Source organism: Camellia sinensis, chromosome 4 (genome assembly GCF_055761805.1).
Source record: "Camellia sinensis isolate YWXY chromosome 4, ASM5576180v1, whole genome shotgun sequence".
NCBI classification, from domain to species: domain Eukaryota; kingdom Viridiplantae; phylum Streptophyta; class Magnoliopsida; order Ericales; family Theaceae; genus Camellia; species Camellia sinensis.
The window spans coordinates 7,091,182-7,113,775 of record NC_138964.1 but is presented as its reverse complement, the minus strand read 5'-3'; the positions used below and the strand labels follow the sequence as shown (position 1 = coordinate 7,113,775).

The window sequence follows — 22,594 nt, the reverse complement described above, 5'->3', positions numbered from 1 at the left end:
CCTTGTGGGAGCTCTAATATCTCAATCTTAATTTTCTAAATTTTTGATTTAAAAAAAAAACTCAGCATTTATTGATTTGGTCAAAATCTTCTAAACAACATTTATTAACTTTTTTCAATCCACATGCCTGCATTTATTGATTTGGTCAAAATCTATCTATCTATACTATATATTAAGCAAAAGGGTGTTTTAACCCCCAGGGCCTGTGGAAGCTCCAATATGCCAATGCTAATTTCCTGATTTTTTTATTTTTTATTTTTAAAAAAAATTGACTTGGTGATTGGTTCAAAGATTATAATAATTACATTGACACCATGATTACATGGGTCTCTTGGGGAAGCAAAATAGCCTCTCTCTCTCTCTCTCTCTCTCATTTCATTTATTGTTTTATTTCCGCACCCTCTATCTCCTTCATTTATAATAAACCAATCACCAAGCAATCCCAATATTATATTGAAAGAATTTAATAAGTGTTATTTTTTTTTTCAAAAAAAAAAACAAAAAAATTAAGAGAGAAAAAAATTATATTGAAAAAATTTAATAAGTGTTTTTTTAAAAAAATTATATTGAAAGAATTTAATAAGTGTTTTTTTTTTCAGAAAATAAAAATTAAGAGAGAAAAAAATTAAGAGCCATTGACACCATGATTACATTCAGAAAAAAAACAAAAAAATTAAGAGAGAAAAAAATTATATTGAAAGAATTTAATAAGTGTTTAAAAATTATATTGAAAGAATTTAAAAAGTGTTTTTTTAAAAAATTTATATTGAAAGAATTTAATAAGTATTTTTTTTTTCAAAAAACAAAACAAAAAAATTAAGAGAGAAAAAAATTAAGAGCCATTGACACCATGATTACATTCAGAAAAAAAAATAAAAAAATTAAGAGAGAAAAAAATTATATTGAAAGAATTTAATAAGTGTTTTGGTCTCTTGGGGTCTCTCTCTCACACATTTCATTTATTGAAGCAAAAGTGGTGGCGTGGCCTCTCTCTCTCTCTCTCTCTCATTTATTGTTTTATTTCCCCACCCTCTAAGCAATTCCAATATTATATTGAAAGAATTTAATAAGTGTTATTTTTTTTTTCATAAAAAAAACAAAAAAATTAAGAGAGAAAAAAATTATATTGAAAGAATTTAATAAGTGTTTTTTTTTTCAAAAAACAAAACAAAAAAATTAAGAGAAAAAAAAATTAAGAGCCATTGACACCATGATTACATTCAGAAAAAAAAACAAAAAAATTAAGAGAGAAAAAAATTATATTGAAAGAATTTAATAAGTGTTTTGGTCTCTTGGGGTCTCTCTCTCTCTCTCACATTTCATTTATTGAAGCAAAAGTGGTGGCGTGGCCTCTCTCTCTCTCATTTCATTTATTGTTTTATTTCCCCACCCTCTAAGCAATCCCAATATTATATTGAAAGAATTTAATAAATGTTATTTTTTTTTTCAAAAAAAAAACAAAAAAATTAAGAGAGAAAAAAAATTAAGAGCCATTGCCACCATGATTACATTCAGAAAAAAAAACAAAAAAATTAAGAGAGAAAAAAATTATATTGAAAGAATTTAATAAGTGTTTAAAAATTATATTGAAAAAATTTAATAAGTGTTTTTTTAAAAAAATTATATTGAAAGAATTTAATAAGTATTTTTTTTTTCAAAAAACAAAACAAAAAAATTAAGAGAGAAGAAAATTATATTGAAAGAATTTAATAAGTGTTTTGGTCTCCTCCATTTATCAATAGTGTAATTATAATCTTTGAACCAATCACCAAGCAACCCCAATATTATATTGGAACACCACAAAAATTTATGGGTTAAAAATAGATATAATTTTTTTTGCATCCCCAAGAGACCCATGTAACTATTGTGTAAGTGGCTCTTAATTTTTTTCCCTCTTAATTTTTTTGTTTTGTTTTTTGGAAAAAAAAAAAAACACTTATTAAATTCTTTCAAACCTTTATAACTTCTCCAATACACATATTTTTCTTAACTTTTCACATATCTTTTGTAAACAATGATTTTCTTTTTTGCTTTCTCATTCTTGAGTTCTCACTTTCATACTTTCAACTTCAGTGACTACGTATGCAAACAGTAAGTGTTATTTTTGTTTTTCCCTTCTTAACTTTTTCTTTTGTTTACTGTTTTAATATTGACAGTGATTTTCCTTTTTGCTTTCTCTTTCTTTAGTTCTCACTTCTACACTTCCAACTTCAGTGACTACGTATGCAAACAATAAGTGTTATTTTTGTTTTCTCCTTACCTTTTAATGTTATTTAATCTTTTTATAAACCCTCACAAAAAGAAAAATGTGATTATAATTTCTCCTTATTAACTTTTTCTTTTGTTTACTATTTTAATATTGTTCAATGGTTTTTTTGATTTTATTTTTGAATCTTTTTATTTATTATTTTAATTTTATTTTTAATTTTTTAATATGATTAAAGTTGGATAAATATAAACTCTCACAAAAAGAAAAATGTTATTATAATTAGTTGAATGATTTTTTTTTTTTAATGTGATTGTAGTTAGTTTAGTAGTTAAAAAAATGTGATTAACTAATTTTTAATGTTATTTAATCTTTTTATTTAATTTTTTAATATAATTAAAGTTAGATAAATAATGTTTTAATATCATTAAAGTTAGATAAATATAAACTCTCACAAAAAGAAAAATGTGATTATAATTAGTTGAATGATTCTTTTTTTTAATGTGATTGTAGTTAGTTTAATAGTTAAAAAAATGTGGTTAACTAATTTTTAATGTTATTTAATCTTTTTATTTACTGTTTTAATTTTATTTTTAAAAATATGATTATAATTAGTTGAATGATTCTTTTTTTTAATGTGATTGTAGTTAGTTTAATAGTTAAAAAAATGTGATTAACTAATTTTTAATGTTATTTAATCTTTTTATTTACTATTTTAATTTTATTTTTAATTTTTCAATTTTTTAATATGATTACAGTTAGATAAATATAAACTCTCACAAAAATAAAAATGTGATTGTAATTAGTTGAATGATTCTTTTTTTTAATGTGATTGTAGTTAGTTTAATAGTTAAAAAAATGTGATTAACTAATTTTTAATGTTATTTAATCTTTTTATTTACTGTTTTAATTTTATTTTAAAAATATGATTATAATTAGTTGAATGATTCTTTTTTTTAATGTGATTTTAGTTAGTTTAATAGTTAAAAAATGTGATTAACTAATTTTTAATGTTATTTAATCTTTTTATTTACTATTTTAATTTTATTTTTAATTTTTCAATTTTTTAATATGATTACAGTTAGATAAATATAAACTCTCACAAAAATAAAAATGTGATTGTAATTAGTTGAATGATTCTTTTTTTTAATGTGATTGTAGTTAGTTTAATAGTTAAAAAAATGTGATTAACTAATTTTTAATGTTATTTAATCTTTTTATTTACTGTTTTAATTTTATTTTAAAAATATGATTATAATTAGTTGAATGATTCTTTTTTTTAATGTAATTGTAGTTAGTTTAATAGTTAAAAAAATGTGATTTTTTAATGTTATTTAATCTTTTTATTTACTATTTTAATTTTATTTTTAATTTTTTAATATGATTAAAGTTAGATAAATATAAACTCTCACAAAAATAAAAATGTGATTGTAATTAGTTGAATGATTCTTTTTTTAATGTGATTGTAGTTAGTTTAATAGTTAAAGAAAATGTGATTAACTAATTTTTAATGTTATTTAATCTTTTTATTTACTATTTTAATTTTATTTTTAATTTTTTAATATGATTAAAGTTAGATAAATATAAACTCTTACAAAAATAAAAATGTGATTGTAATTAGTTGAATGATTCTTTTTTTAATGTGATTGTAGTTAGTTTAATAGTTAAAAAAATGTGATTAACTAATTTTTAATGTTATTTAATCTTTTTATTTACTATTTTAATTTTATTTTTAATTTTTTAATTTTTTAATATGATTAAAGTTAGATAAATATAAACTCTTATAAAAATAAAAATGTGATTGTAATTAGTGCAGATATTTTGTAGGTCTCATATTTTCGAATACTTGGGTACATCAAACAAATTGATGTTGACAACCTTTGGATTGATTTGTGCAAAAGTTGCTATCAAAAAGTTGAATATCATTATGGTCACATTGTTTGTCGTCACTGCCTACATGATGATATTGATATTATAACAAGGTAATTTTCTTTAAGTAAATAATTACTATGTACAATAATAATTCAAACTTAATAAGTGTTTTAATTTTTTATTAGGTACAATATTTCCTTTTAACAAGTGTCCTTTTTTTTTTTGGTTGATAAGATACAATGTTAACCTTGTGGTCAAAGACAGTACTGGTTCAATAAATCTCACTGTTCAAGATAAACCGGCAGAGTTTATTTTGCGATGTCAACCATCATATTTGAAGAATATGAGATCAAAGGTAGGAAGTTATAAAATTTATTATAAATAACTTATTCTTACTTTTTCAAACACAAACTTATAATTCCAAAATTTTATAGGATAATGGCGTTAGAATGATTAAAAATTATATTGCGTCATGTCAAGACTGTGCCTATGCATTTGTCATACCTGTACCAATAATGCCACGTCAACTAGATTGTGCACCGTGCGTCACCTTTGTTTTAAATATAGATTGGTCTGAAGAATGTCTATATCTTTCGGAAAGTAAAAAAAAAAATGTAAGTATAACTTTTTTACTTTATAACATTTTATAAATACATAATATATGTATTGTTCATTAATTATGATACTAACTATCATGTTGACAATGCAGGAATGCTGATGGAAGGCCCACAACAATTTAGATTTTAGTTATTTTTTGTTTTACTTATTCAATGAATTTCGAACAAATGTAATAAATTCTTATTTTTATTACTTTAATTATGCAATGTCAATATTTTCTTTTAAAATTACATATATTTTATGCTAACAATTTAAAAATATGTTTAACATAACTATGAATGGTTTTTTTTATTATTTAAATTTAATACCGTGCATAGCATGGGTGATATGCTAGTACTATATATTAAGTAAAAGAGAGTTTTTAATCCCAAGTCTTGAAAGAGCTCCAATCTCCCAATCTAAATTTCTTGATTTTTTGATTTTTTTTAAAAAAATTAGCATTTATTAATACATATATAAATGACTAATTTTATTAATACATAAATCATACTCTCACAACAACTAATCAATTTTATTAATAAGTAAATCATTAAGTAAATTAATAATTTTTAATGATATGAAAAAAGATTTCAATTAACCATTTTGTTAATAAATAAATTATTAAGTCAATTAATAATTTTTTAATGATATAAGAAATATTTTTCAATAAAAAATTTTGATAATTTATTATTGCATAGGATAATAGTTTTTTTTTTCTTCTTTATTTCTTTATTTTCCTTGAGTATTGTATTAAATTAAAATTAAATTAAAATTTATCACAAACGATAGTTGTAATTTCTACTATTATATGACCAATTCATATTTTAAATAAATTTGATGGTATATTTGTAATTTGTTAAAAAATAAAAGATTTATGTTTCATAATTAACAAAGAATATCCCAATCTAAATTTCTTAATTTTTTGATTTAAAAAAAGAAAAACCTTATCATTTATTAACTTCTCCCAACCCTCAAGTCTTATTCTCATAATAACACTTTAATGCATTAAGAACAAGCATAAAAAAAATCCTTTGAAATTCAAAACATATGAATTCCTTGAAAAATCCCAACACATATGATTATTATTCATCATAATAACACTTTAATGCATTAAGAACAAGCATAAAAATAATTTCTTAAAAAGTCCAACACATATGATTATTATTAAAATATTAAACTTTAATATAATATAATAATAAAAAAAAGACATTTAATTCCTTAAAAAGTCTAACACATATGATTATCAAAATGTTAATCTTTAATATAATATAAAAAAGGAAAAAAAGAAGATATTTTAAAAAAAAAAAAGACATTTAAGAATATCAATTCACATATATAGATAATTGTAAACACAATCCGTGCATAGCACGGGTGATATGGTAGTATATATTAAGAAAAATGAGGTTTCTAACCCTCCAAGTTATGTGGGAGTTTCAATATCCCAATCTAAATTTTCTGATTTTTTATTTTTTTAAAAAAAAACCTTAGCATTTATTAACTTCTCCCAACCCCCAAGTATAAAAAAAATTCTTTGAAAAGTCTAACACATATGAATTCCTTGAAAAGTCCCAACACATACGATTATTATCCCTTATAATAACATTTTAATACATTAAGAACAATCATAAAAAAAAAAAAAATTCCTTGAAAAGTCCAACACATATGATTATTATCAAAATATTACAATTTAATATAATATAAAAAAAGAAGACATTTTAAAAAAAAAAGACATTTAAAAATCACAATTCACATATATAGAAATAATTGTGAAGTACATATGAATTCCTTGAAAAATCCAACACATGATTATTATCCCTCATAATAACATTTTAATGCATTAAGAACAAGCATGAAAAAAATTCCTTGAAAAGTTCATCACATATAAATTCCTTGAAGAGTCCAACACATATGATTAGTATCAAAATATTAAATTTTAATGTAGTATAAAAAAAGAAAAAAAAAGAAGACAAAGTAGTGAAACACAACCCGTGCATAGCACGGGTGATATGCTAGTATCATATAAATTAATTTGAATTCTTTCATTTTCACTATAATTTTGTCTTTTCATAAATGCATGCATATGATCTTTGAATATCATCAATACCTTAACAATTTTGGGGCGAAAGCCTATTGTGGTAATCTCTGAGCACTCGTCCATCTACACTAAAAGCTGTTTCAGAAACAACTATAAAAATAAGAATGAGTAATATATCACGGGCCATCTGTGAAAACATAGGACGCATAGGTTCATTTTGTTTTCACCAATCTAAAATATCAAAATCTTTGGTATCATCCACCAGTGGGCTATCCAAATAACTTTGAAATTCAAAACAACTTAGGCTTATATATTGAGATATTCTTCTAATTTTTTTAGTGTGTATAGGTATATTTGCAATTGCAGTTGCTTTGTATTCTTCAAATAATTTTTTACATATTTTCATAATAGGGGTAAATTGTTCTTGTTTAGTAAAAATATATTCTAAAAATTCTTGTAAATCAATTTTTCTTTACACCTAAGATAAATTATTATGACTAAACCTAAAAGATGTGGTAATGTATCAAAAATTTATCAAATTTTTTTTCATTGAAGTAATAATGTTTATATAATATTCATTATCCATATATTTTGTAAATTTTTCATTATTCTGCTAACATATGTAAAATAAATGGTGAAGGAGGAATATATATATATAAGAAAATAATTTTGTTGCAATATCAAAAACTTTTAGAAAATCTTTATATAAGGCTATTTGATGCCAACTGAGTTTTGTGAGAGTCAGTACTCCTCCTATTGATATTGTTGTAAAAAATAAATCTATTACTTTTCTTTGTTTACAAGCTGTCTTTAACATATTATATGTTGAATTTCACTTGTTGTTTATATCTAAAATTAATTTTTTAAATGTCATACCTTTTTGCTGACAAATTTTTTTGTATTCCGAAATTTGATTAATAGAAGACATAATAGTAAGAACCGTATTTTTTTATTACCAGTACATAAATCTCGTATACATACATAGCTTCTTTAATAATGAAGTTTAAAATATAAGTACAACAACAAACATAAAATAAATGACCATCAACAAATAATTGTAAAGTTCATTTCAAATGAGTAACATCCTGATTGTAATATGTTACATTATCTAAACTAATGATAAATATTTTATTTTGCAAAGCCCACTTATATAATACATTTCTTATTTCTATACTAAGCGAATGACCAGTGTATGGAAGTTTAACTAATTTAAATGAAATAATTCTTTTATTTAATTTTCAATCATTATCAATAAAATGTGCAGTGATACATTCGTATTTTAATTTATTTGACCACATATCAGATATTAAATTAACTCTACCATTCAAAATTTTGAAGATATCAAATAATTCACTTTTAATAGTCTTAAATTTCTTTAAAATCATATTTCTAGTAGTATTTCTTGAAAAACTTTGATATTGCAGTACAAAACCTTAGTGAGCCATTTGTAAAAAATCAGGACATTCACTAGTAATAAAATGTTATTCTTTTTTAATAATATAATTAACTATAGAATTTTGTGCACGTATAGGATCATATGAAAATATTTGCAAATAACTAATCAATGAAACGCCTAATTGCATTTGACTTCTAATATCAGGTTTTTGACTTTGTAAATGTTTGTTAGCATGCCTTGTTAGATGACTGAACTTCTTGCAGATGCAGCACTAAGTAAATATACACAATATTTATATTTTTGCTTTAAATGTACTTGTACTATCAAGATTATTTATAGATATTTTTTTGAAATGATCTCAAACACTACTAGTCATGTCCCTAGATGACGATCCAACTGTTGGAAGATGAATATTAGGTATATTAAAAGGAGAATCAGCAAATTCATGTTGTGTAGTATATACATCAATATCGACATAAACATTAAAAATATTAGGACCTATAGTAATGTAAGTAAAACAATATATAAGAACTAACAATTAATTTAAATAATGAGTAAACAATAACAACTAATATATGTTAAGAAATAATTAATGCAACAAAATGAGTAAATAATAAATTTAATTCAAATAATTAATGTTACCAACTAGTAAATGCGATACAAAAATTAGATTCTTTTGATGAAAGTTTCTTTTTGCACAATTGTAATTGCCACTTAGGTATGAGACATCAAAATTAATTGAGAAAGTTGAGAGTTTGAGAGAGATAATTGTTTGTGAGAAATAAAATACGAGAGGAGTGGTATTTATAGGAGTTTGGAATGAGGAGGATGAATTTATACCAAAAAAAGAAAAAAGCTTTTGAGATGTATTAATGGTTACATGACTGTTGCAAGTGTTTTGTTTTGTTTTGTTTTATTTTATTTTATTTTTTTTTCAATCGTTGGGAGTTTGGGGGACCAGAGAGCTGTTGTGGATAGGTCTCAGGTCGAGCTGGGCCACTCACTCACAGGAAGCAAATTCTTTTTGGCATGGGTCAAACTGGGCTTTTAAACTGAGGGCCCAGACCTAGGGTCCTAGGCCGGGCTGAAGCCCCAGCCTAGTGAGGCTTAGCCAAGTTAGGCCCACCTAAATCGCAGGCGGGTTTTGAGCAGCCCACAGACCATTTTTACATTCCTAGTGACAATTTATAATACTTTTTTAATCACTCTCCCCACACAAGGCTTGAGTTTTACTTTTGTTCACATTCTTTTGACTATAACACTCATTCTTGTCACGACCGGCTCCCCGTACTCAAGGGTAAAGTATCGTGATGCCCAGTAACTGAAGTTACTTACGGCCAATTCTTGAATAAATTAATAAACATGAGTGAAAATAATATTTAAGTGACGGTACCAAAATAATCATCGGAGCTTCTACTTTTATAACAAAAATTCATTGACCAAAAATGCCAATATTTACATGTGAAGAATAGAATTATAAATATTATACAAGTGCTATGTGTGTTTATTCCACAGCCCCGCGTCTAAGACTTTTCAAAAACTATTTTTGAATTGCATTATTTCCTTAAAATTGGTAAACAACTATAAACACATGACAGCGTGAGAATATTATACTAAGAGCATAATTACCATGGACAAACTTTAGACTTAAAATAGATAAAATAGAATACTTTTCTATTAGAGTAAATAAGTTGCTCATATTATAACAGAAATTTGTTTTAGAAGTCATATATATAACTATAACCACGGTGCAGAACAGAATAGAGGTCAATAGATTCTTGACAATACAGAGGTACAGATTCAAGAGGTGGCTCGTACGGATTCTAGAGGTGGCTTCCATATAGTGTAGCACTTAGCTCCGCACAACACTTTACTCTACACAAAACAGAGGTCACTAGAGTGACAAACAGAATAGAGGTCAATGGATCCATGACAAACAGAGGACCACAAAACAGTCAAACAGAGGCCAATGGTTATTTAAGTCACCCAAGACATGAGACTCCTGTGATGGTACTTACAGAAAATAATTACTTATGAAATCATTGTCAAATAATTATTAAGATTTAAACATACATATCCATGGGCTTCATGTTAAGCAAATAGAATTCAAAAAATAATCAACGTAATTGAAATATCAATCACTTTGCTTGGTTCCCATTTTTTAAAAACAGTTTTCAGAAAATTCTACACTCTTATTTTTCGTGTTTTTTTGTTTTTACTGAATTTTTTTAATATTTTATGCAATTTTTTTTTTACTTTTTAGACACACTTAACATAAATACACCTAAAAAGTAAAAAAAATTGTAAAAAAAATCTTTTAAAAATTCACTAAATACCAAAAATACAAAAAAATACAAGAATTTAGTACATTTTTTATATTTTTATTTAAAATATTTTTTCATAATTTTTTTACTTTTTAGACACATCTAAGTAAGGTGCATCTAAAAAAGTAAAAAAAATGTTTAAAATTTTAAAAATATTCACTAAAAACAAAAAAACACGAAAATCCAAAAACTCAGTTTTCAAAAAACTTAATCCAGAAAACTCAAACCAAACACAGTGAATATAATTTATAAAACACAATTTGCGCAAAAATAAATTATGATAATTCAAAACATAAGTAAAATATATTATTGTGACTCAAAATATACTATAACTTATCTTAATATCACTTATATTTTTTTTGCCATTCTGAGTCCTTCCTCCTTGTTACCCCTCCTTCTCTCACTTTCGTTGTTTATTATTGTTGGCTTGTGTTTATTCATTCTCACCAATCTCCTATTTATAGGAATGGCAAGCAAAGCTTACACCATTGATCATTTGTCACGCAGCGTTTGCCACATAGCAACTCAATATATATCGTACTTCTAGACTTGATTAACCCCAAGTAAATTAAATATCTTATTATATTTTGACCCATAAATTAAATTAATTACACTATTAACTTAAACAATGACCTCAACATATAATATTTGTACTATGATCCTAACTTTTCTTAATTATAAAATTACATACCAATTGCACCTTGATTCCAATTAATTGTATATAGAATTATATTCTTCTCATTTATAATTAGATAATACTAATATAAAATTTAAGGAATAACTTAATTTTCTGGATTGTTACAATTCCTTTGGCCTTTCAGTGCAACTTGCAATCAGAACCATCGGTCCCTTTCTTTTTTTCTTTTCTTTTTTTTTTTAAATTTTTTTATTTATTCATAAAATGGATATGTAGATCGGGTAAACCATACACCCATCAAGGAGTATTGCCCCTTTAAATCCACAGCACATCTGCAAAGAATCCCATCGCACCTATGTCGGAGCCGAAACTGAGGCTCCCTGCATGTTCTGAGTGCTAAGAAGTATGTTTAACCCTAATAAAGAGTTATGGAGACTCAAACCTAAACTTTGAGTGAGAAATTTAAAAATCTTACCACTAAACCAACCCCTATTGTTATCAAAACCAACAGTCACCTTTCACTAAAAGAAATAGAGCATAAATTATGCTGACATTTCCTAACTTGAGTAAATTACAATAACTTAGAAATATTACATCTTATTTCTTTAAAGTTTACATTCACATATCAATTATGTATAGATAGTAATGATAAGTGGGGCTTATTTCCAAATTTAAATTTAAATTTGAGGATCATGTTCACCCTCATGCAATTTATTACGGGTCTCATTGCGAATTCATTTTATAGAATCTATTGTGTATATAAAAAATTCAGTTAATTCAATTACCGTAATTTTTTTCATTTTATCTTCGAAAAGTTAGATGACAAATGTGCTATTGAGAATAAGTCATCTATTTTAAAAATAAATTATTAAATTGACCTAATATTCTTCGCACTAAGTGATCGTATATTTATCCAATGATATTTTACAATTTATCCATCGCAACCTTTGTTTTATGAGCTATATAAGCATTTAACTGTTCACCATAGTAAACCGACACACAGCCAACCTGACAAGTTCTACCTACAAAAAAAAAAAAAAAAAATTCTCATCAAACCTTCATCATGGGGGCTGTAATCCAATGGGGATGTTAATTTTGTGCGTGTTTAAATGTGTTATATAATAAAAAATTAAAAAATATGTATTAAGAATTTATTATTCAAAAAGTAAATAGTGATGCAATGAATGTATTAAAGTGTGTATTAAAAATATATAAATAATAAATAAAATAAATTCCTCTCTTTCTCTCTCCCTAACAAGTTTTGTAACATACATCAAAATTTATTCCTAACATTATCACTAACAGTTTAGGCTTTAGCAGCCGGACATTAGATGTGTCGGCTATGAGTGCAAGTGTTAAAAAATAGCCAATTCTTTTACTTTGTGGAATTACAAATTTCAAAGGGCACACCACAATCTTTATCCAAAATGAACAAAATAACTAGTAGTACCATACAACACGTTATGTAAGCCTTGTGTGTCATCTACTATATAATCCATTTTTTTATCTTTTTTTCATCACATCACCTCTCTACTTTTCTGCACATCTTTTCGTAAAAAGACAAAAAGTGCACTTTTTTAGTACACCCCAAACCAACCCCGTAATATGGTCACCACAAATCAATTCTCCATCGTGCTCAATAAAAATTTACCACACAAGAATTATAACAATTAGTAATGCAATTATGGTATGCTTATAATATTTTAACAGCTCTACTAGGAAGGAACGCACAAGAATTTAAACCCCCAATCCCGCAGTATACTTGACACCGGTTGATGGCAACCAATCATTTCCTAGAATGAATTGACCCACAGTGAAGTTGTAGGCCTGAGCTGAGTCATTCATGGGTCGGAAACCTGGCCACTTGACCCGGCTACCCAGTCCCGCCCCTGGTCCATTGTTCATAAACTCACCATAGAAGAGGGTATCCAGCGCGAAATTCCCATTCCACTCTAGCCACCCTTCCTGCCTTATGGCGTTGCTCATGTACGATTGCATGATGACTGTTCGCGAGTAGAGCTTCCACGGTCGTCCAAGGTATGTGTACGTGGAGTTCAATGAAGTTAACAAATCTGGCTCCGCAGATATGTTGGAGAATTGGATAGAGAAGCCCGTGGACTGACTTAGGTCTTGACGGCCCTGGGCGGTTATGGTGTTCTTTTGATCAGGCAGGCCTAACCTGGCTAGGATTTGGCAGTTCTGGAACACGACAGTGCCATCGCCAAATATGAAATCCACAGTGCCGGTGATCTGGCATTCTCTGTAGAATTGGCGCAAGGAGTGTGCGTAGAGTGTGTCTTGGAATCCCCTTATAGCACATCTAAACAAAACCGACAAGTCAGAGTCTGATCGGAATGCCACTGCTTGGTGCTTCTGTGGTCCTGCCGTGTTCTCGAATGTCATGTCACGTGCTATGAAGCCTTGGCCTTTAACAGCTGATCGCCCCAACAAAATAAAAATAAATTAGTTTATGGCAGCACATCTGATCCGATTAGTATTATATTATTAGAGCTTGAATTACCAATTGTCCCAAGAGTTGGATGCGATGCGGGTATTCCATTCTACATAGCATTAGCATATAATATATGGAAAGCTCCAATTGCAATTGTATCTTCAAAGTGGTTATTTTTTACCATTATTTTTAAAATATAATTGTCTTATTATATATACATATAAAAATCGAATTGGATCAGATTGGATTTTTATGGACGAATTCAAATTAAATGCAATCCATTGACATGTTTACTCCCTCGTCATAAAGTCAAGTCAGATGTCAGTATCGACATTTAAGGTGACCAAATATATGGAAACCGAACACGTTAATATTGCACCGTTGCATTGAATTGAACATGGATTTTCAAACGTTCGTTTGTTAGGCCAGAATACCAGATTGGGGGCCCAAAAACTAGTAAAATAACAGGAACCCATTACCTTGTCATGATTTATAGGAGCACAAAACTCTATATGGCTAATTACGTATAATTAGGGGTGTGCGCGGTGCGGGTCGGTGCGGTTTGAGAGAAAAATAGAAACCGTATGGCGGGTGGCGGATTGATAAAAGTGTCACTAGAATTTGTCATTTTTCTTATCAAAAATCGGCGGTTCAGTTGGCAAATAATGGCGGATTTGCCTTGGCGGTTCGGGCGGATTGGCGGTTTATAAAAAATATAATTCAAATTACAAAACTTAAATCAAAGAGTAAAAAAAAGACGAGAGATATCGTGATGTTAAGCATCTTGCGAAACTTTCTTCTGATGCAGCAAGTGTAGCAACAACATGATAATATCAACGACTATGCCATCAGTTCATTACAAGCATCTGTGGAAGCTACAATGATCAAATACAATACATAAAATTTTCCTCGAGCAGTAATGTAATACTATATTCTAAGGTATAGAACAATAAGCAAACTTAAATAAAAAAGAATTTTTAGAATCCTATAAAACATGATTTAATAGCGGTGCGGGTCGGTGCGGTTTGGAAGAAAAATAGAAACCGGCGGATTGATAAAAGTGTCACTAGAATTTGCCTTTTTTCTTACCAAAAACCGGCGGTTCGATTGACAAATAATAACGAATTTGCCTTGGCGGTGCGGTTCGGTGCGGTTTTGGCGGTTTCGGCGGTTTCGGCGGTATTATGCACACCTCTACGTATAATTATGCTTTCTTGGGAAAAAAAAGATTACATACAAATCTCAAACTTGTATAGCCAAAATCTTAATATTTAAATAGGACTCAATAAGATAAATAGATTGGAACTCAAGTTTGTCAATCTTTCCATTTGTTTGTATAATACTACACATCTCGCCCAAGGTAGTTAAATGAACTCTTTTAGCTGTTTTACCTAGGTGATTGTTATGTATTATTTGTTTTCTTTTTTTTCTTTTTTTTTTTTATAATACTAGGTACATGACAAAATATTATTTTAATTATTTGGAACAAAGAACTAATTAAAAATATTTGTGTAGGCTGTAATACAAGATGGTAATAAATATTGATTACATATACCAATTCTTATTTTAACTAGCTCCATTCTTGTTAGCTAAATATATATATATATATATATATATAATCTCCATCTTTCTCCATTTCTCTCTTTTTCAAAAATTTAAAAATAATTATTAGAAGTTGCTGGCTAGAATAAAAAAAAGTACTATTGAATGATGTCTTAAAAATGATTTCAAGTCCAATTAACTAAACAAAAAAGAACGAGCAATGTTATGGACTAGACTAGACTAGACTAGAGGGAAAGGAAAAAAAAAAATGGCGGAAATCATGTACGTTTTTTGGTTGTCCAATGATAGCTTGCATATGTTTTGATGGTACACTTTTTCTTTTTCTTCTTCTTAGGATAGTCGAAAAAGAACCGGTAGCGTGAATGTTTTTATGGGAATGCTGAAACTCATCGACTATATATGTAAAGGTGGATTGTATCTTACCGAATGTTGCAGAACGGTAGGTGGTCCAACCGTCGATGAAACTACGGTTGCCAGATATAACGGTGACGTCTATCCCATCTCCGATCATCATGAGGTTCCATTTTTTCTTGCTGATCTCCACATACTCATTGTACACCCCCTTCTTAACATATACGACGTAGCGGCGACTGCTGTACTCTGGTGCCGCGGATATTGCATCCATCACCTTGCTGAAGTTACCACTGCCATCTGCTGCCACCACCACATCCGCCACCAGCACCCCATTCCCATTCGTACTTGATTGCAAGAGTTTCCGATCCTTTGATTTGATCCAGTACGGAAAAGGGTCGTCGTCGTTCTTAAGCTTCCTACCACCACCACCACCACCACCACCATTGTGGTTGTTGGCTTTGAAATCGGGAAGTGGGCGAACCTGGAGGAGAATGTCTTGGATTAAAGACGTGAGTTGGTTGAGGCTACCAGCCACCAAATTCTTGACAATGGAATTGGTACCATCAAATCCTTCTATGCACGTGTCTTGATTGCCTAGTGCGCCGCTCAACCATGTCCTCAGATCCGCACTTAGATTTCCTGTGCTGTTATGTTTACCTGCAAATTTTAACAATCAAATTTGCTCTGCTCTGCTCTGCTCTGCTCATCTAACTCACTATATCCATCTATTTTCGAATCGGAGGATCAAGAAAGTGACTGGGCAGTTGACTCTCATAGATTGGATAAAGGAAGGACAAATGTTGCAAATTTGCACGTTTTTTTTCTTTTAATACCATCAATACCAGTATTAACACCTTAACAAGGCCGTGTGGTCTAGAATAAAGGATAGAAAACAGGGCAACCAATTAGAGAACAAAATGTAAAAGACCGAGCACATGCAGAGCCGAGCAGACAGAGCAAGGATCCTCGAGTGATTTTTTTCTAAAATTTCTTAGAGTGCTACATTATGTGGTTGAGATTTATTGGCAAGTCACATCAATTTTTCTGATGTGATTTACCAGTAAATCTGAATCACACAATATAGCACTCTAGGAAACTTTAAGAAAATTTCACTCTAGAAGATCCTTGGTGGAGCAGACAAGAATGGATATAGGAGGTGTGCCTGGGTGCAAAATTTTTAAAAATTATATATATTATACTAATAATTAGTAACATAATTTTAAATTGAAATATTTTGTACTCTCCAAATTATTTACGTTCCAAAATTTAAAAAATAATTTTTAAATTGAGTTTTATTAAATATTAATTTATTTTATTTGTTATATTTATATATTATTTAGAGTTATTTATATTGTTTTATTTGTTTTTTTTTTTTTACTATTCTTTTTTATTTTTTTTGGTTCATATGTCGTTTATGTTTTTTTTCCGTCTTTTATAAATCACACTTCCCTTACATCTAATTATATTTTTGTTCTCAATTATGTTGACAAGGATTGTCCGATTAATAATAATATTTAATTTTTTGTGTGCGTTGATATAAATTAAAATTTAAAATTTTATAATAATTTTTTTAGATAAAAAAATTACATGTGTTTTTACCCTCCCCAAAGTTCAAATCAAATCCTAGACCCGACACTGAGAACAGAGGAGGTTAGAAGCTAGCGAGCAAATGAATAAATAAATAAATAATAGTTGTATTGAAGGATTGTATCACTCAATTGCAGAGGATTATATTGCAATACCGGGAGTAGAATCTGTTAATTTCTCTATGGTTGCCTTAATTATAAAAGAAAGAAAGGAGTAGTTAATAGGGATGAGGAAGAGGGAGGGAGTAATACCATACGTACCATTGGGAGACTGAGAAGCAGAGAGAGTACGGGTCAATTCGTCAGCGGAGAGATCGAGGAGATCAAGGCAGTCGGCAATGGCATTAGAAAGGCGAAAACCACCGAATACACCGGCGGATCTGGAGACGAGGGAGGCCACCTGCTGTACCATGTCGATGGTGGACCTCACTGAATTTGCAAACTCTGAAATTGGAACCTTCAAGAATTCTGATTCAACCAAATCAGAACTAGAACTACCAAGTGAGGCTGACATACGCACTACCATTGACAAAAACAGCAACAAGAAGATGGAGGGACGTGAAGGACCCATTTAGTTTGCCTTTTTAGTTGACGGATGGATGGATGTATGCTTAGTTACTAATAGTACTAAGTAAGTAGCGCTGCAAAACAAAACACAACACAACACAGCAATGCAAGGGAAGGGAAGGGAACGGAAACTCAAACTCAACTATATGATATGATATGACATGATATGTTTCGAAGGGGAAATGGGACGTAGCAAAGGGACCGTGTAAGGTTTTAGTATGGTTGGTAACTAGATTGGATCGTTGGTGTGCGTGTGTGTGAGAGAGAGAAGCTTTGCTTTTAATACTAGACTAGATGTGTAATTTATGTATGAACACTAAATATGAGAGAGAGAGAGAGACACAGAGAGGAACGTAATAAATAGACATCGGGAAGGTGTCAGCATTAGTGGGGATTAGGGAGGGAGAGGAAGGAAGGGGTGGGAGGTCGCGGACAGGTGAAGAGCATTAAAGGTGAAAGCTAGGAAGGTGATGTATCTCTCTAAATTTTACCCTCTTTTTCAGTGAAAAATCATACAGATAAATTTTACCCTCTTTTCAGGTTGTATGACCTCCCTCCTACCCTTTAATCATTTTTTTTTTTTTTTTTTTTTTTTTTTACATATGGATCATTTATAAGAAAAAATTAAATAATATACATAGAAAATAATATACATTTATTTATAAATTTTTTATTCATTTCATACAATAATGATATTTTCATATTTAAAAAGGTGAATTATTTGAATAATACACCGGCTTCGTTTGGGAAGTGCATTAGTTTTTTGATTTTTTGATTATTTTAGCATAGGACTAAAAAGTCTCATTTTGATTAAATTTTTTAATTTTTTTTTTTTACTTTTATAAGAGAAAAAATAAAATAATTATAATTTAAATATGAAGTTTTATCTTATTAATTTTTTAACATATTTTATCTTTGTGTGACTATTTTAGTTTGGTAGCCCCATGCCACATGAGGGTACTGGAACAAAAGATTTACAAATTTACAAATTTTTTATAGAAGGAGAAGCTAGTCACACTAGGATGGCGTGTCATCTCCAAAAAGTATTTATTATTTTTGTGTTTGATGAAAATATGTGGTAAAAAAAAAATTATTATATTTAAAAATTATTAAGTTTAGCTTGGAGGCGTACATTAAATATAATAATATATTTTAAGTCACGTGGTTATTAATGTAGTATTTTTTGTCTAATTTTAGACGAAAATTAATTTTAGAAGTAAATTTAAGAAAACTTGAATCATGAAGGGTCAAAATAAAAAAATAAAAAAAAACCTTTAAGAGCCAAAATAAAAAAAATATAAAACATAAAAGCATAAAGTATAATTTATCTTAAATTATTTGTCAATTCAAATTAAATATAGGATTATTTACACAAAATTCTCATAAACTATTGCCAAGTATCACTTTGACCTCTTGAATTAAAAAAGAAAAAAATCGTATAAACTGATCTCCTAAATTATTGATCCCGTTAAACTTCGGTGTTAACATAACACATTTAATTACCAAAACGTCTCACACCCCTATATTATTTTAATCCCTAAATTATGAGGTATCACTTTACCTTCGTAACAGATAAAAGCGTACGATGAATCCTTTCAATTATTAAAATGTGACACATGCCCGGATGTCGTTAATGAAAACAACTAAATAACCAATTACCATCTCTTTTTATATGCACAAACTTTTTATAAGTCCATTAGAAATTATTAAAAAATAAATAAATTTTAAAGATTCATCAAAAAAAAAACCCTGACTTTATTGCCCACCTCCCCACCTTATTTAAAAAAAAATAAATCAATTTTTTTAAATAAAATAAATTGCAATGATTTTTAACGGACTTCAAAATCAAAATATAAAAAGATCAAAATATAATTTACCCAATACTTCTCGTCGTCTATACGAGAGCATCTTCAATCTACCTTCTATATCTCATCCTCTAAAATCATCTCCATTTGAGAAGAGGATGGGTTGATCCTCCAAATATTGAGGAAGTATGAGAAATAGAGGAGAATCTCTTTATAACCATTCATCTTATATTTTTGATTGTATTATAAATAACTTTTAATATGTAAATTTAATTTTTATAAAATTGATATCATTAAAAAAGTGAAATCATACATTTAAATGAGTATAGTATAATATTAAGAGGTTATTTTATTTGGGTTATATCATTTCTCTAATATTTTTATAAATCTTTTTGTAAAAAATCAAAAAGAGTAGAAAATTAGTAAATCCCAAATATCGAAAAATTATTGATTGATCCTAAGACATCACATGATCATATCTTAGGCTAATCACAAATTCTCATGTGTCCTCATATTTTTCAATCACTCAATGTAAAATCGTAGTCCCATCCCCTCTACCAATAAGAGCAGACCTTGAGTATCACATGGTTGTGCACCAAAACCAACGAATAACTTCTCCTAAACAACCCAAAAATATATTTAACAAAAATTTGGAAATTAAATATTTATCAATGGACAAAAAGTATTTACTTTTTAATAAAAATATTTTCAAAGGCAATGAAAATGGTGAATTGTGGTTGAAGTTAAGTGAATAATAAGATATTCTATATTTATTTTTTTTTGAATAAAATTTATATTTTTATCCTCTAATATGCTCTGAGCAAAGTGCAGAGAGAATTGTGATCCCACACGCGGGGCATCTTCCTATCGAGAGCCAGCCTTGAAAAATATTGGAACAGGAATATCTCCTTTGTTTTCTTTTGCTTTAAGTGCTCTCTCTCCCTACTTGCTTTTTAAGCTTTCCTTTTTTCTTTTTTCTTTTTTCTTTTTTCTTTTTACTTTTTACTTTTTTCTTTTTTAAAGAAAAAAAAAATTAAGACTTTTTTTTAAAGTTTTCTTTTTTAAATTTTATTTAAATAATATGACAAGTTAAATATTAATTTTTTTTATTTATCATAAATATAATTATGCAATATGCAACGCAATTGTCATGTTATTGTAAGTGAATTACAAATTATAAATTATAAGTCTCTAACATCCATCATCTTTTAAATTATGGATTGCATCCCAAAATCAAATCTCAAAAAAAAAAAGAAAAAAAAAATCTATAATACAAACCTTCTCCTGAAATAAATGCTTCAATTATGACGTTTGGAAATAAAGTTGCATACGGTACTTATCATATACTACAAATATCATAATTTGACAATAACGGTGAAGTTGTATATACCACAATGACCAATAAAATAAAATAAAAATAGCCTATGTATATTGTTATCATGATTAATGGACTTTTGCTTTCTTTCTTTTGTAAATAAGTAGTGTATTGTTACAAAAAGAATGCATGAAAATACTCCAGACACAATTAAAGAGCCTAACAAAGCCAAGTGTTAAAAGGTTCCACATTCCAGAGAGAAATAAAACAAGATATCTAACTTATTTTAGTAAGAAAGAATACCCCTCATACTATATGTCAAAAGCAAAAATTAAAAAATTAAAAAAAAATACAACACATAAAAAGTAGCAAACATTATGATTCTGATTCCAGGAGGAGAATAATCTTCCCATAACTCGAGCGACTGTCTAATAGACTATTCCACACCTCATAGTTCTTGAAGATTGATATTTCTGTTAAAAATTTACAAAAGCCTGAATTTTTTTGTCTTAATAACCAAAATATTTGCAACAATTTTCTCCCAAGAAAACTATAGAGGATGATTTCCAACTCCGTTTTCATGCATGGTGGTGATCAACGGAAAATTTTCGAATTCATGTATTTTTTTAATTTTTTTTTGGCATTTAAAATGATTAGATAGGAAGTAAGGTTGCAAATGGCCTGTAATATTCATGAATAATTCCAGTTCAACTTGTTTAAAACTCATCAAAATTTTACATCTCTTTTAAATTAGCAAATTCAAACCAAACTGTAATGTAATATTCATGAATAATTCCAGTTCAACTTGTTTAAAACTCATCAAAATTTTACATCTCTTTTAAATTAGCAAATTCAAACCAAACTTTAAATTGAGTTGTATTAAAACTTGTTCAAATTCTAATTCATGATTCCCATCTCTCCCCTCTTAAAAAAGCAATAAATAAATAAAAAATCTGATTCGACAAGGTAATAGTTTTTTTTTTTTGGAACTGGGACAAGGTAATAGTTCGACTCGTGTAATTAGGTAACACTCTTGGAAATGTAGATGACACACGTAATGAAGCATGAGTATCGTTTTCCACAATAGTACCTATTTTAATGTCCTTTATTTTATTTTATTTTATTTTATTTATTAATACTCAATTGCGGCGTGCTGGTTTGAAGCAGAAAGTTTAGGCCATGCTTGGCATAAAGTAAAAATAAGTCAATAAGACAAAATAAGTAAAAAAGTTAATAAGACAAAATATGTCATTCAAATCATAATAATTTTATTTTTTCTCTCACAAAAGTAAAAAAAAATCAAAACATTCATTCCGAGCAAGACTTTTTAACTCTTGGCTAAAAGCTAAAAACCCAATCCATATCTCTAAGGGTATGTTTGGTTTGGTTTGGTTTGGTTTTGGGAGAGTAGTTGGGGAAAGAGTTTAGAAATTTTTTTGGTTTGTTTGGTTATGTATTTTGAAAATAATTTTGAAATTTGAGAGTTTGAAATGATTTGATATTTTGTTATAATTAAGTAAATGTGTGAGAGAGAAAAAGTGATTGAGAATGAGAGAGGAGAGAGAAAAAGCGATTGATTGATAGGTAAGAGAAAAAAAGTGATTTTGAAAATTGTTTTAAAAAATTTACAAACCAAACAAATTTCTTAGAAATTTTTTTCTAAAATCACTCTACAAATTCAAACCAAACATACCCTAAACATCTTAAAATATTTTTTCTAAATTTATTTTTATTGTAGTGAAATCGTGATATAGAAGCTGTTAATTTAGTTTTAATTTTGTTAATATGAGCAATTTAAAATATTGTTAAGAGATTTAAGAAGATTATACATCGTTTATTATATTCACTTTCATGTAACATTTTTACATTTCTGAGATGCATGTTA

General features: G+C 28.0%; 1 protein-coding gene across 2 annotated transcripts; it reads right to left on the bottom strand.

The window, feature by feature from the left end:
- Nucleotides 1-12,728: 12,728 nt before the first annotated feature.
- LOC114261913 (pectinesterase/pectinesterase inhibitor PPE8B) lies at nt 12,729-18,127 on the bottom strand. Of its 2 annotated transcripts, none has more exons than XM_028202240.2 (3): nt 17,284-18,127; nt 15,506-16,093; nt 12,729-13,502 (listed from the first exon to the last, which is right to left on the bottom strand). In XM_028202240.2, exons 1-3 carry the CDS (start codon nt 17,591-17,593, stop codon nt 12,805-12,807), a joined length of 1,596 nt encoding a protein of 531 aa, XP_028058041.2. In that variant the 5' UTR covers nt 17,594-18,127; the 3' UTR covers nt 12,729-12,804. The 2 variants fall into 2 exon arrangements, with proteins under 2 accessions (XP_028058041.2, XP_028058040.2); XM_028202239.2 differs by having other exon boundaries at nt 17,275-18,093.
- Between the last annotated feature and the right edge of the window lie 4,467 nt (nt 18,128-22,594).